The sequence below is a fragment of the Sarcophilus harrisii genome, chromosome 5 (genome assembly GCF_902635505.1).
Source record: "Sarcophilus harrisii chromosome 5, mSarHar1.11, whole genome shotgun sequence".
Lineage (NCBI taxonomy): Eukaryota > Metazoa > Chordata > Mammalia > Dasyuromorphia > Dasyuridae > Sarcophilus > Sarcophilus harrisii.
Window position 1 is genome coordinate 56,279,119 of NC_045430.1, and position 13,472 is coordinate 56,292,590.

A 13,472-nucleotide genomic window follows, 5' to 3' on the forward strand; every position below is an offset into this window, starting at 1 on the left:
CCCCCTATCTTACTCCTTTGCCTTACAGTTTCCATATTCCCTTCTTCTTAGCTTATTCCTTCCCTTTTCAATTTTCCCTTCTCACTTTTCAATGAGGTGGGAGAAGTTTTACCATAAATTTAATATGTCTGAAATTTTTCTCTTAAAGCCAATTCTGATGGCAGTAAGATACCACTATATTCATCCCCCTCCATTCTTTCTCTCAGATATAATAAGTTTCCTTTGCCTCTTTGTGAGATATAGTACCCCCACTTTACCCTTTTTCTGATACAATGTCCTTTCCACCTCTAAATTCTATAACAACGTATACATGTATTTTTTATACATCTTTACAACAGAAATATAGTTCCCAAGATTTCTTTTTACATTTTCAGGTTTCTCTTGATTTCTATATTTGTAGATCAAACTTTCTGTCAAGTTCTGTTTTTTTTTTTATCAAAAATAGGTGAAATTCGCTTATTTCATTGAATGCCCATCTTCTTCCCTGGAAAAAGATGCTCATTCTGGCTGGGTAAGTTATTTTTGGTTGCATACCAAGTTCCTTAGTCTTTCAGAATATCGTATTCCAGGCCCTGGATGCTGCAAGATCCTGGGTGATCCTTATTGTGGCTCCTCTATATTTGAATTGGGTTTTTCTAGCCACTTGCAGTATTTTTTCCATCGTTGGAGGGTTCCAGCATTTGGCCACTATATTTCTTGGTGTTTTGATTTTAGGATCCCTTTCTTTCAGTAGGTGATCGATGAAGTCTTTCAATGTCTATTTTACCCTCTGTTTCTATGACTTCTGTGCAGTTCTCTTTGATAAGTTTCTGGAAAATAATGTCCAGGCTCTTTTCTTCATCATATTTTTCTAGGAGTCCAATCATTCTCAGATTGTCTCTCCTAGACCTATTTTCCAGGTCTGTTGTCTTCCCAAGAAGGTTTTTCACATTTTTCTCCATTGTTCGATTTTTTTGGTTTTGCTTGACTGATTCTTGTTGTCTCCTCAAGTCATTCAATTCCATTTGTTCGATTCTGATTTTCAATGAAGTGTTTTCTTCACTCACTTTTTTTATATCTTTTTCTAATTGTCCAATTGTATTGTTTTGTTCTATGGAATTTTTTTCCATTTCACCCATTTTATTTTTTAGAGAGCTATTTTCTGTTTCCAGTTCACTAATCCTATATTTCAAGGATTTGATTTCTTTATCCACTCTGTCTTTAAATGAGTGGGATGACTTCTCCAGACTCTCTTGCCAAGCTTCCCTCTCCTTTTCCCATTTTTCTTCTAGCTCTCTTGTGAGAGCCTTTTTAATTTCTTCTATGAGATTCATCTGTGCTGAGGAACAGATGATCTCCTCCTGTGGGGATTCACCTGGAGAAAGTCTGTTTTTAGTCTCCTCAGGATTTAGAGTCTGCTCTCTGTCCATATAAAGGTTGTTAGTCATTAAGGTCCTTTTCAATTTTTTGCTCATTTTGTCAGAGAAGAATCAGAGACAAACTAGCAAAGAAAAAAAGAAAAAACCCCAAATGGAATCTGCTTTTTAGGGGGGATGGGCTGGGTGTTGTTACCGAGCTTCCTCTACAGACTGTGGTGGGCAGCAGCAAGGCACTACCAGGACTGTGCTGCGCCTGCGCTCTGAGACTCTGAGAGTGTGCTGAGATGCTGTGGGGGAGGGTGGCCAGGTCCTGAGAAACTCCAGCTGTTTGGAGTTGTATTCTTCACGCTCGTGTTTTTAGTTTCTCTGCTGGGATACTGACTTGCTGCCAGGGCAAAGTATCCAATCCTGTAACAAAGCTCTCCCCGCAGATACAGCTGAGATCACACCCCACCCTGCTCCGGTATGCTGGGCTGTGAGATGCCTGCCAAGTTCCGCTGCCTCTGCCTGCCCTCAGCTTGCATCAGATCTAAAACCGTTCCCGCCCTCAAGCAAAAACAGACCTTTCCTATAGAATCTCAAGGATGTCTTCTCTTGGTAACTATTTGTGGGTTTTTTTTTTTCCAGTCAAGCATTAATTCAGAGGCTTGTAATGAGATGGATTCTGAGAGAAAATGCAAAGCTTTCACAGCTGTGTGCCTCCTTGCCACCATCTTGGCCGGAAGTCAACTGCCTTAAAATTAATTACCACTTCTATGTGCTTTAAGGTTTACAAAGCATTTCACAAAAAGTATCTCATTTTATTCTCACAACACCCCTAGGAAGTACATACTATTATCATTCCCATTTTAAAATGGGGAAATTCAAGTCAACAGAAGTGAAATGACTTGCCCACGATCATACAGATTATAAATGTTTGAATCAGGGTTTGAACTCAGATCTTCCTTTTTCCAGGTTCAGTACTGCATACACTGCATCATCTAACTGCCTCTTTACAATATATTTATAAATATAATCTGCCTACACCCACACATATATTCTCTAGCCTGATTTTAAATAAAAAACTTTGATTTGTTGACATACAAAATAATCTTAATGAACATGAACAATTCAGGAGATTTTTTGGAAGTAGTATTTTGACATTCTAAATTAGCTCTTTGAACAAATTGTAAGACAAGACTCTCCAGGGTCCTCTTAAGATAAGAAAGCTTGTACTTTCCCACCTTGTGACCACTCAGATCCCTGACACAAAGTATCTGTTCAGGAGGTCAATTCCAGAATGTACACCATACATCTTCATGCACAAGATATGCTAATTTATTACTGAGACACAGAAACTTACTGTAAACTAATCCAAACTGCTGATGATGCACTAAATCAGGTTGAGGGATAAGCTCAAATACAGTGGCAAATGAGGTTCAGAAGGATACAGATCTGACTCATCAATGAGATGTCAGGGAGCAAATGAAATGGAATTTTTACAAACATATGGCGCTACACACTAAATTCAAAATGAAGCAATTCTTTTAATTACAAGACAAATGTAAATGTACAGCTAGGCTCCAAAGAAAGTTAGCTACAACAGAAGCTAAAGACCAAACATCAGCTATCTTAAATTATGACTTCACTAATTCACCAGAAAAAGAAATGTCTATGAATAACACGCATTGTATGGAAAAGAACTATAAGATAAAGACAGGTTCTACAAAATAAACATTTTACAAAATTTGTTTTTTATCTTCTCTTTCTATTGAGAGATGCATAAACACTGATGTGGACAAATAATAGAAATTTTATGTAATAGATAATTTGATATTATTAAGATAGGGACTTTACCTGCTTTTTATCTCATATAGGGAATGCATGGATGACAAATTCCTCTTCACCAGTGCCCAATAATCCCTTTCCTGCAATTTATAATTTTAGGAAGGTATCCAAAACATTGAGTAATTAAATAACTTGCCCAGGCTTAAATATGCAGTTTGTGTGAGAGCCAGGACTTGATACCAAGACTTCCTAACTTTGTACCCAATTTTCTATCTACTACATCATGCTACCTCTCTAGATAAATCAGTTGCTAGAGAAACAGTGACTAGGTTGGGGTAGAAGAACTTAAATGTCCCAATCAGATCTGCATCTCTCAGCAATTTGGTAAATTTCAAGGATTCTGATCCTAACCTTTCTGTATACTCTCCATATATCTTTATTTTTATATTATATTTTATTTCACATATTCAATTTCTTAAAGAAAAATCTGTAAGAAAGTGATTTCCCAATAAATTTGTGAATATAATAGTCTGTAAGCCATAGAATAAAGGAAGAAAATGGCAAAAACATGCCCTATAGATTGGTAGATAATAATATTCTATATATGAAGAAGAATTAATTAGATACCACTGGAACACATATCCTAGGCTCTTATTAGTACAAAACTTCAAAGATATTTGGGGGAGCTGGAAGAACAGAGGAAGGAAGTAATTTCTCCTTATAAAGTATTTCCTCTCCTTTTTGTTCAATATGTTATAGCTAATAACTGACATAAGATATTTAACTTTTACTTTATATTTTACTTCTCACTAAGTTTTGGTTAAAAATAGAATTATAGTACTAAAATATGACCTGATCCCAGATGTAGCTTGTTTAAATTTCAAAATGAAAAGCTTACCAAGAACAGATAAGATTGATGGTTCTCTCTGTCTTAGCATAATTGTATTTCAGGTGAACATCAATTTACTTTAAAGGACATTTCTAAGTAGGAGAATGTATCATAAATAATTCATCAATCACAGCTGCTGGTAACCTGATTTACTCAAACAAATTCCAACAGAATAAAGGAGTATTGTTTTCAATATTTGTGTTTGTTTTCAAACAGTTTAAGAGACTGTCTTTACCATTCTTCACTGCCTAGAAGATTTCGAATCCTGCCTGGAAAAAAATGTGTTTCTGGTTATACACATTATAGTTTTTTGATTTTTCAGAACCAAGAACAATATATATGTAAGTAAGAAGCAATGGTAAATGTATTTGGGAGAGGATGGGTAGAATATGATGGGCTTTTTTCACATACATCATTCTAGCAAGGTTAATATTATTCATTTTTATATCTATATCAACTTTTAAACATAATTGAAGAGAAGTATATTTTTCTTTGGCAAATCCTACCCAGATTATTCTAGTTCTTGAACATTTGAAAATTATTTCAGTTTGGCAGGGCACACATAGGTACGTACACACAGCAAGAATTGTATCTACATCCTTATCACACAAAAAGACACTGTTTACCTTTATAAGTCTTTGTGTTTTCAATCCAATTCAGCAACCCTTTTTAGTGATTTGCTAAATTTTGATATATACTTTGAAAAGAATATTCTGACAAGAATTTATGAGGAAAAAAAAGAAAAGAGAGAATAAAATATAGGCTACTTACTTGCAAACCCGTCTGAAATAATGAATGGCCCATAAAGTTAGCCAACATTCGAATTAAAGCCGCACCCTGTAGGAAACAATATGAAAAGGTTCTGTTTCAATGAGGGACAAAAAAAAATCATAAATACACACATATAATGTAGTTATTAAAAATTTAGGCCCTAAAATAGGGCTTGTTTAAATTAAAATAAATATTTTTTTATTAAGTGAATTTCAGAAAAAAAAAAGAATGGTCAATTGAAGAAAAGGCTCTATAATTTCACAAGTATAAACAGAACATTCTCTAGCCACAACACACAATTCTTCTTTGTAAGTTTTGAAGATGTTCTTCTAGGATTGTTGCAGCAAAAATTGAAATAAAAAAAATGCTATCCTGCAACCTATCTGGTAACAACCTTGTCTGGTCTTCAGAAGACAGACATGGGGTCTATATTCAAAACTTTTCTATTCTGGTAATATTTAGCAAAATTTGAACTTCAGTGCTATAGTCTTTTTTTTTTTCTCATTAGTATGCAAATTTATTTTCACCTTTAATAATGGTAAAATTATATATATAATATAAAAGAATTATTTTTTTTATTTAATAGCCTTTTATTTATAGGATATATACATGGGTAACTTTACAGCATTAACAATTGCCAAACCTCTTGTTCCAATTTTTCAAAACTTACCCCCCCACCCCCTCCCCTAGATGGCAGGATGACCAGTAGATGTTAAATATATTAAAATATAACTTAGATACACAATAAGTATACATGACCAAAACGTTATTTTGCTGTAAAAAAAGAATTAGACTCTGAAATATTGTACAATTAGCTTGTGAAGGAAATCAAAAATGCAGGTGGGCATAGATAGGGATTGGGAATTCAATGTAGTTTTTAGTCATCTCCCAGAGTTCTTTTCTGGCATAGCTAGTTCAGTTCATTACTGCTCCATTAGAAATGATTTGGTTGATCTCGTTGCTGAGGATGGCCTGGTCCATCAGAACTGGTCATCATCTAGTATTGTTGTTGAAGTATATAATGATCTCCTGGTCCTGCTCATTTCACTCAGCATCAGTTCATGAAGTCTCCCAGGCCTTCTGAAATCATCCTGTTGGTCATTTTAGGAACAGTAATATTCCATAATATTCATATACCACAATTTATTCAGCCATTCTCCAACTGATGGACATCCATTTCGTTTCAGTTTCTAGCCACTACAAAGGGCTGCCACAAACATTCGCACATACAGGTCCCTTTCCTCTTTATAACCTCTTTGGATATAATCCAGTAGTAACACTGCTGGATCAAAAGGTAATACGGTTTGATAACTTTTTGAGCATAGTTCCAAACTACTCTCCAAAATGGTTGGATTCGTTCACAACTCCACCAACAATCATCAATGTCCCAGTTTTCGCATCCCCTCCAACAATCATCATTATTTTTTCCTGTCATCTTAGCCAATCTGACAGGTGTGTAGTGGTATCTTAGAGTTGTCTTAATTGGCATTTCTCTGATTAATAATGACTTGGAGCATCTTTTCATATGACTAGAAATAGTTTCAATTTCTTCATCTGAGAATTGTCTGTTCATATCCTTTGACCATTTTCCAATTGGAGAATGGCTTGATTTTTTATAAATTAGAGTTAATTCTCTATATATTTTGGAAATGAGGCTTTTATCAGAACCTTTGACTGTAAAAATATTTTCCCAATTTATTGCTTCCCTTCTAATCTTGTCTGCATTAGTTTTGTTTATACAAAAACTTTTCAGTTTGGTATAATCGAAATTTTCTATTTTGTGATCAGTAATGATCTCTAGTTCTGCTTTGGTCATAAAGACCTTCCCCTTCCACAGGTCTAAGAGGTAAACTATCCTGTGTTCCTCTAATTTATTAATAATTTCATTCTTTATGCCTAGGTCATGAACCCATTTTGACCTTATCTTGGTGTACAGCTTAAGTATGGATCAAATGCCTAGTTTCTGCCATATTAGTTTCCAATTTTCCCAGCAATTTTTATCAAACACTAAGTTCTTATCCCAAAAGCTGGGGTCTTTGGGTTTGTCAAAGACTAGGTTGCTGTATTTGTTGACTGTTTTATCCCTTGAACTTAATCTATTCCACTGATCCACTAATCTATTCCTTAGCCAATACCAAATAGTTTTGGTAACTGCTGCTCTATAATATAATTTTAGATCTGGTACAGCTAAGCCACCTTCATTTTGATTTTTTTTCATTAATTCCTTGAAATTCTTAACCTTTGTTTTCCATATGAACTTTGTTGTTATTTTTTCTAGGTCATTAAAATAGTTTTTAAGTCTGATTGGTATAGCGCTAAATAAATAGATTAGTTTAGGTAGATTGCTTTTGTTATTTTGCTTGCCCTATCCAAGAGCATTTAATATTTTTCAATTGGTTAGATCGACTTAATTTGTGTGAAAAGTTTGTAATTTTGCTCATAAAGTTTCTGATTTTCCAATGGCAGATTCCTAAAATTTTATATTATCATAATTACTTTAAGTGGAATTTCTTTGTAACTTGACTGTTGGGTTTTAGTGATATATAAGAATGCTGATGATTATGTGGGTTTTTTTAACCAAAATTTGCTAAAAGTTGGGATTTTCTAATAACTTTTGGGAATCTCTGGGGTTCTCTATATACATCATGTCATCGGAAAAAGAGTGCTAATTTGGTTTCCCATTCCTATTCTTATTCCTTTAATCTCTTTCTCCAGCTCTTATTGCTATAGCTAGTTTAACACAATATTAAATAATTGTATGGGGCAACCTTGTTTCCTCAGATCTTTTGGAATGGTTTGGTTTGTCTCCATTACATATGAGTTTTGTGGTTTTACATAGATGCTGCTATTATTTTAAGGAAAAAGTCCATTTATTCCTATACTCCAAGTGTTTTTTAATAGGAATGGATGTTGGATTTTATCAAATGCTTTTTCTGCTCTATTGAGATGATCATATGGTTTTTTTAATTTGGTTATTAAATGGCCAATTATATTGATAGTTTTCAATATTGAACCAGCCCTGCATTCCTGGGTATAAATCCTACTTATCATAGTGTTATTACTTGGAGATGATTTTCTGTGTCTTTTGCTAATATCTTATTTAAGATTTTAATCAATATTCATTAGGGAATTGGTCTATAATTTTTTCTCTATTTTCAGTCTACCTGGTTTAGGTATCGTACCATTCTGTTTCATGAAGGAATTTGGTAGGACCTTCATTCCCTATTTTATCGTAATTTTAATAGATTAGGGCCAATTGTTCTTTAAATGTTTTAAAATTCATGTAAATCCATCTGGTCCTGGGGATTTTTCTTGGGGAGTTGTTTAATTGTCTGTTCTATTTTTTTTCTAAATGGGACTATTCAAACAATTTACTTCCTCCTCTTTATTGGGAAGTCTATTTTTTAGTAGTCACCATTTCACTTAGATTATCAAATTTATTGGCATAAAGTTGAGCAAAATAACTCCTTATTATTTTTATTTCCTCTTCATTTGGAAAGTTCTCCCTTTTCTTTTTAAGACTACAATTTCATTTTCCTCCCTCCTTTTCTAATCAAATTTACCAAAGGGCTTATCTATTTGATTGGCTTTTTCATAGAACCAACTTTAGTTTTATTAATTACAATGTTTTTTACTTTCAATATTTTAATTTCTCCTTTTTAATTTTAAATTTCCAATTTAGTATTTGATTGGTTTTTTAATTTGGTCTTTTTTTTTTTTTAGTTAAGCCAATTCATTAATTTTCTTTCTTGTTTTATTCAAGTAAGTCTAAGGAATAAAATTCCCTCTTATTACCCTTTGGCTGCATCCCAACATTTGGTATGATGTCTCATCATTGTATTATTTAGGAAATTATTAATTGTATCTATAATTTGTCTTCACCCAATCATTCTTTAAGATGAATTTTTATTTCAATTATTTTTGGTCTATTTCCCCAACTTTTTGTTGAATGTAGTTTTATTGCATCATGATCTGAAAAAGAAAGCATTTATATTTCGTTTCTTGATTTTAATTTAGGTCTTTTGTTAATATAGGTCAATTTTGAATGGTTCCTAACTGCTGAGAAGAAATTATTCCTTTCATTCCATTCAATTTTCCCAAGATCCAACATACCTAACTAATATTTTATTTACTTCTTTAATTTCGTTCTTATTTGTTTTGTGGTTTGATTTTTTAATTCAGGTGCAAGGTTGAGATCTCCTACATTACATTTTGTTGTCTATTTCTTCTTAACCCTCTTAACCTTTTAGAAGTTGGATGCCATACCACTTGGTAATATTTTTAATATTGATATTGCTTCTTTTGTTTATGACCCTTTAGCAGGATGTGTTTCCTTCCTTATCTCTTTTTAAAGATCAATTTTTTTTTTCCTTTGATCTGGATAAGGATTAAATTTCCCTCTTTTTGACTCACCAAGCATAATAGATTTTGCTCCAGCCTTTTACTCCATATGTTCTCCCTGCTTTTAAATGTTTTTGTAAACAAAATTTGTAGGGTTCTGACTTTATCCAGTTCATTTCTTCTCTTTTGGGGAGCATCCTTCCATTTACGGTTAGAATTACTAAATCTGTTTTCCTTTCCTAATCCCCAGATTATGCTTTACTTTTCTTGCCTCTCCCAACCCTCTTTCCCTCTTTTTAAACTTTGTCCCCTCTTACCAATTTTCCCTTTTAATCCCCCCCTTTTGAGTCTTTCCCCTTCCTTCCTTTATTACTTTTTTTTTTTCCTTTTCCTTCCCCCATTTTTTAATGAGGGAGGAGAATTTTCAAAACAAATGTCAATTATTTTTCTTGAGAACCTGATGAGGTAAAGATTTTAAAATGTTCCTCCCCCTCTTAGTTCCCTCAGATTGATAAGTTTCCCCTTTTGGGATGTGGTTTCCCTTTTTTCCCTCCTTCCCACCTTATTCTGCCATCATCCCTTTTCCATATCTACTTCCTTTTTTATTTATATCAATTTAAATCAAATTATACATGTATTCTTTTGTATATCCACAACAAAATACAATTTCAAGGTTATTTTTACCTTTTCTGCATCTCTGAGTTCTATTCTTGGGGAATAAAATTTTTTTTTTTGGTTTTTTTCTTGAAAAATTGGAATTCATTTGTTTCATTATTTCCATCTTCTTCCCTGGAAGAAAAGTCACTTAGTGGGTGTTTATTCTTGGCTGCATCCAAGTTCTTTATTTCAATATCATATTCAGGCCCTTCTTTCCTTTAATGTAAGGAGCCAGATCTTGGGTGATCCTTATTGTGGCACCTCGTATTTAAATGTTTTTTTGTTTTTTTGTTTTTTTCCGTAAAATTTTTCCTTAATTTGATAGTTCTGAAATTTCCACAATATTCCTTGGGGTTTTTATTTGGTTTCTTTCAGAAGGTGTTCGATGAATTCTTTCAATCCTTTTACCTTCATTCTATTAATCGGGGTTCTCGATGATTTTTTAAAAATATCTAGGCTCTTTTTTCATCATACTTTTCAGAAAGTCCAAAATCCTAGTTATCTCTCCTTGATCTATTTTCCAAGTCTGTCGTTTTGCAAGTAGATAATTCATGGTTTTTTAGTTTGTCATTTTTTTTGTTGACTGATTCTTGCTTCTCAATGAATCATTATTTCTATTTTTCAGTTTAATTTTTAAAAAATTATTTTTCTTCATTAGCTTTTTTACCTTTCTGTTTATGTCCAATTGAGTTTTTAAATGTATTGTTTGGTCTGTGGAATTTTTTTTCCATTTCACCATTTTTTTTTTAGTGAATTATTTTCCCAATTAAGATCCTACTTTCTTGAGTGTTCTTTGTCTTTTCAATTACAGATCCTACTTTCTTGCAGGTTCTTTTTGTCTTTTCCAATTCAAAATCCTACTTTTAGTGAATTTTTTTTTTTCAATTCCAATTTTACTTTCCTGAGATTTTTTTTTTTAATTCACCAATTTTTGTTTCCCCACTTCCTGGGAATTTTTTAACTTTTCAATTATATTTGGGAAGTTGTTGCTCTTGTAACTTCTTTTCCCCAACTTCCCCCTTTTTAACTTTTTTCCCTTCTTGAGGAACAGTCCCGATATTTTTGTTTTTGAGGTTCTTCAGGGTTTGTGATTCTCTTTTCTGCTAGAAGCTGTCAATCTTCTTTTCATCTTTTTTATTCATGTTTTAAACCTTTAGGGTCTCCCTAGGCAAGGGGTTCCAGCCCCTCTGGAGCAGGGAGATGTAAACCTTTTCCCTCCCTAGGTTTGGGGTCCTGAGTGAGAGTTTTCCCTTCCCCAACAGGAAGTGGATTCAGCACGGCCGAGATGGAATTGCCCGTTGGGCTGTGTGGGTTAGTGTTGCCTCAGCTAGAGACTAAGGGGTGAAAGTGTACGCCCCAGGCCAGAGCCTCTTTGTGGGACTTGAGTATAGCAGCTGAACAGACGGCGGCAAACTCTGCTCAATCTCTGCCTGAGAAATCCGCCTGAAACTCTAGGCCCCAAGCCAAGGCTCCCCCTGCCCAAGATTGAGGCTAAAGGCTGCGCCTCCTGCCGTAGGATCCGTCCCCAAGGAAAAGCCCAGTACTGGGTTGGGGCTGCCGCGGCTGAGATCTGTGCTTTCCTTTTTGGTTGAGGCCCCTCAGAACCTCATTTCTCTCCCTCTGCTGATCTCCCCTGGCCCCGGAACCAACCTTTTTTTTGAGACTGCAGATTTTCCCGGCCGGTGGTTGTTCTACTTCTTTCTTTACAATTGTGAGTCAAGATATTTTGAGGCTCGATATTTTGATAAAGAGGGAAGAAAGAGCTTAGAAAGTTTGCCCTTTGCCATCTTGGCTCCGCCCCCCTCAGTGCTATCGTCTTAAAGAAATCAGGATCACTCATCACCATGTGAGGATGAGGCACGATGTCTAGAAATACTTCCCCAAGGTATAGCTATTTGTTAATACAATTTTCTTTTTCATGTAACAAAAATAGAGGCTTAAAAGTATCACTATCACTGCAGAAGGGCTATTTTCTGGATGTGCCTGTGTAACTCTAGACATAGATTACAAGTAGCAAGTAATTATTTGATGTTGGACTTAAAGCTTGGAAATCCTTGGAGCAATTTAACCCAATCCTTATTTTTACAAATGAGCTCTATGACTCTGAGCAAGTCCTTCCCAGAGCCAACAATTTTTTAAGACCAGAAGTTGCAGATGACAATAAGATTCTAGATCTAGAAATGGAAGGGATCTCAGTATCATCTAATACAATGACCTCATTTTACAAATAAGGAAACTGAGGTTCCTACAAGTTAAATGGCTTGTCCATGTTCATTCAGGTATTAAGCATCAAAGTAAAGTTTTGAATCTGGGTGTTCTGATTAGGAATCAGACTTGCTAGTGCATGTGTTCCATGAATAGAGGAAATTTTACATGGGGAGTTCTCAATACCATTGAGAATGAAATCATAGATTTAGACTAAAATAAACAACAAATGAACAATTACACAATAATAAAATAATAAAAAAAATATAAAGTGTTGTGGTATCATGAAAATGATACTTCTGAGCTAATTATCTGCTCAGTTTGGTCATAGGAAACTACTAAACCCTGAATTTAATCTAAGTCCTATGGATATATTCAATTGCCATATTCACCAAATGAGATGGTGATACTATTAAAGGCATTAGTACCTATTTAGATTAATATCCTACCTTACTTTTTTTTTTTTTTTAAACCAAATCCTTTTTTCCCTAAAATATTGTATGGTCCTAGTATCGTCATTCATACTTTAGATGAAGAAACTAAGTTTCAAAGAGGCTGACACTTCTCCACCCTCACTCTTTGAGTAAAGTAGAGCCCAGAATCTTCTAACTCTTAAACCAATGATGCGTCGTCAGGTTTTATAGTTGAAAAGATCCTTAGGGCTCATAAAGTATATTTAGTCTTATTTTATAATACTAAAGATAGGGTTTTAAGTCACTTAAAGATATAATGTTAATGATGACAATGGTGATGATAAGCAACATTTACAAGACACTTTATGGTTTTCAAATAGTTTCATATGCATTGTCTCTTTTGATTTTCTCATACCAAAGTTCATTAAATTCTGTGTAACACATTTTTGTGTAAAACAAGCACTTTCTCTGATTTTTATTTAAGTAATAGTTCATGTTACAAATTGGGAGAAGAAATCTGGGCTATATATTCCTTTAATTTCCTTTTCTCCTCATTTCATTCTGCCCAAATGTCTGAACCATTAAATTGTGAGCTCCTCAAGGGCAAGAACTGTCTTTTGCTTTTTTGTGTGTGTATGTTTCTAATATTTTACACAGTGTCTGGCACAGAGTAATTAATATTGATTGGTTGATTAATAGAAAATCACAGAATCTCAGAGTTAGAAATAATCTCAGAGACCATCTAATCCAACCTCTTTGCTGCCAGGAATCAATGTTTCAACACTTCCAACAAACAAATGATTTAAGCCTTCACTTGAAAATAATGCAGGCAAATTAAACTCACTGCTTCCTGAGGCAGTCCATGATGCTTAGACATCAGCTCTCTTCTTAAAATCTTTTTGTTTTAAATATCGAGCCTAAATTTGCCTTTGATCATCCATCATAACACAGACAAATAAAAAAATCTAGGATCTAGGAGAAAATGAGGGCCAACTGGATCATGTCATAGGATGACAGCACTTCTCTGCTTTACCAGGTTTTAAGACAAGTAAACATATAAAAAAAAAATCA

At 34.1% G+C, this 13,472-nt stretch overlaps 1 protein-coding gene across 3 annotated transcripts in view; it reads right to left on the bottom strand.

Annotated features, from left to right (window-relative positions):
* The window catches only part of TRHDE (thyrotropin releasing hormone degrading enzyme), a 530,611-nt gene that overhangs the window by 199,631 nt on the left and 317,508 nt on the right, over positions 1 to 13,472 (bottom strand). For all 3 annotated transcript variants that reach the window (XM_031938822.1, XM_031938821.1, XM_031938820.1), the window contains exon 7: positions 4,786 to 4,851. In XM_031938822.1, coding sequence (XP_031794682.1) covers positions 4,786 to 4,851 — 66 coding nt within the window. The remainder of the gene's footprint in view (positions 1 to 4,785; positions 4,852 to 13,472) is intronic.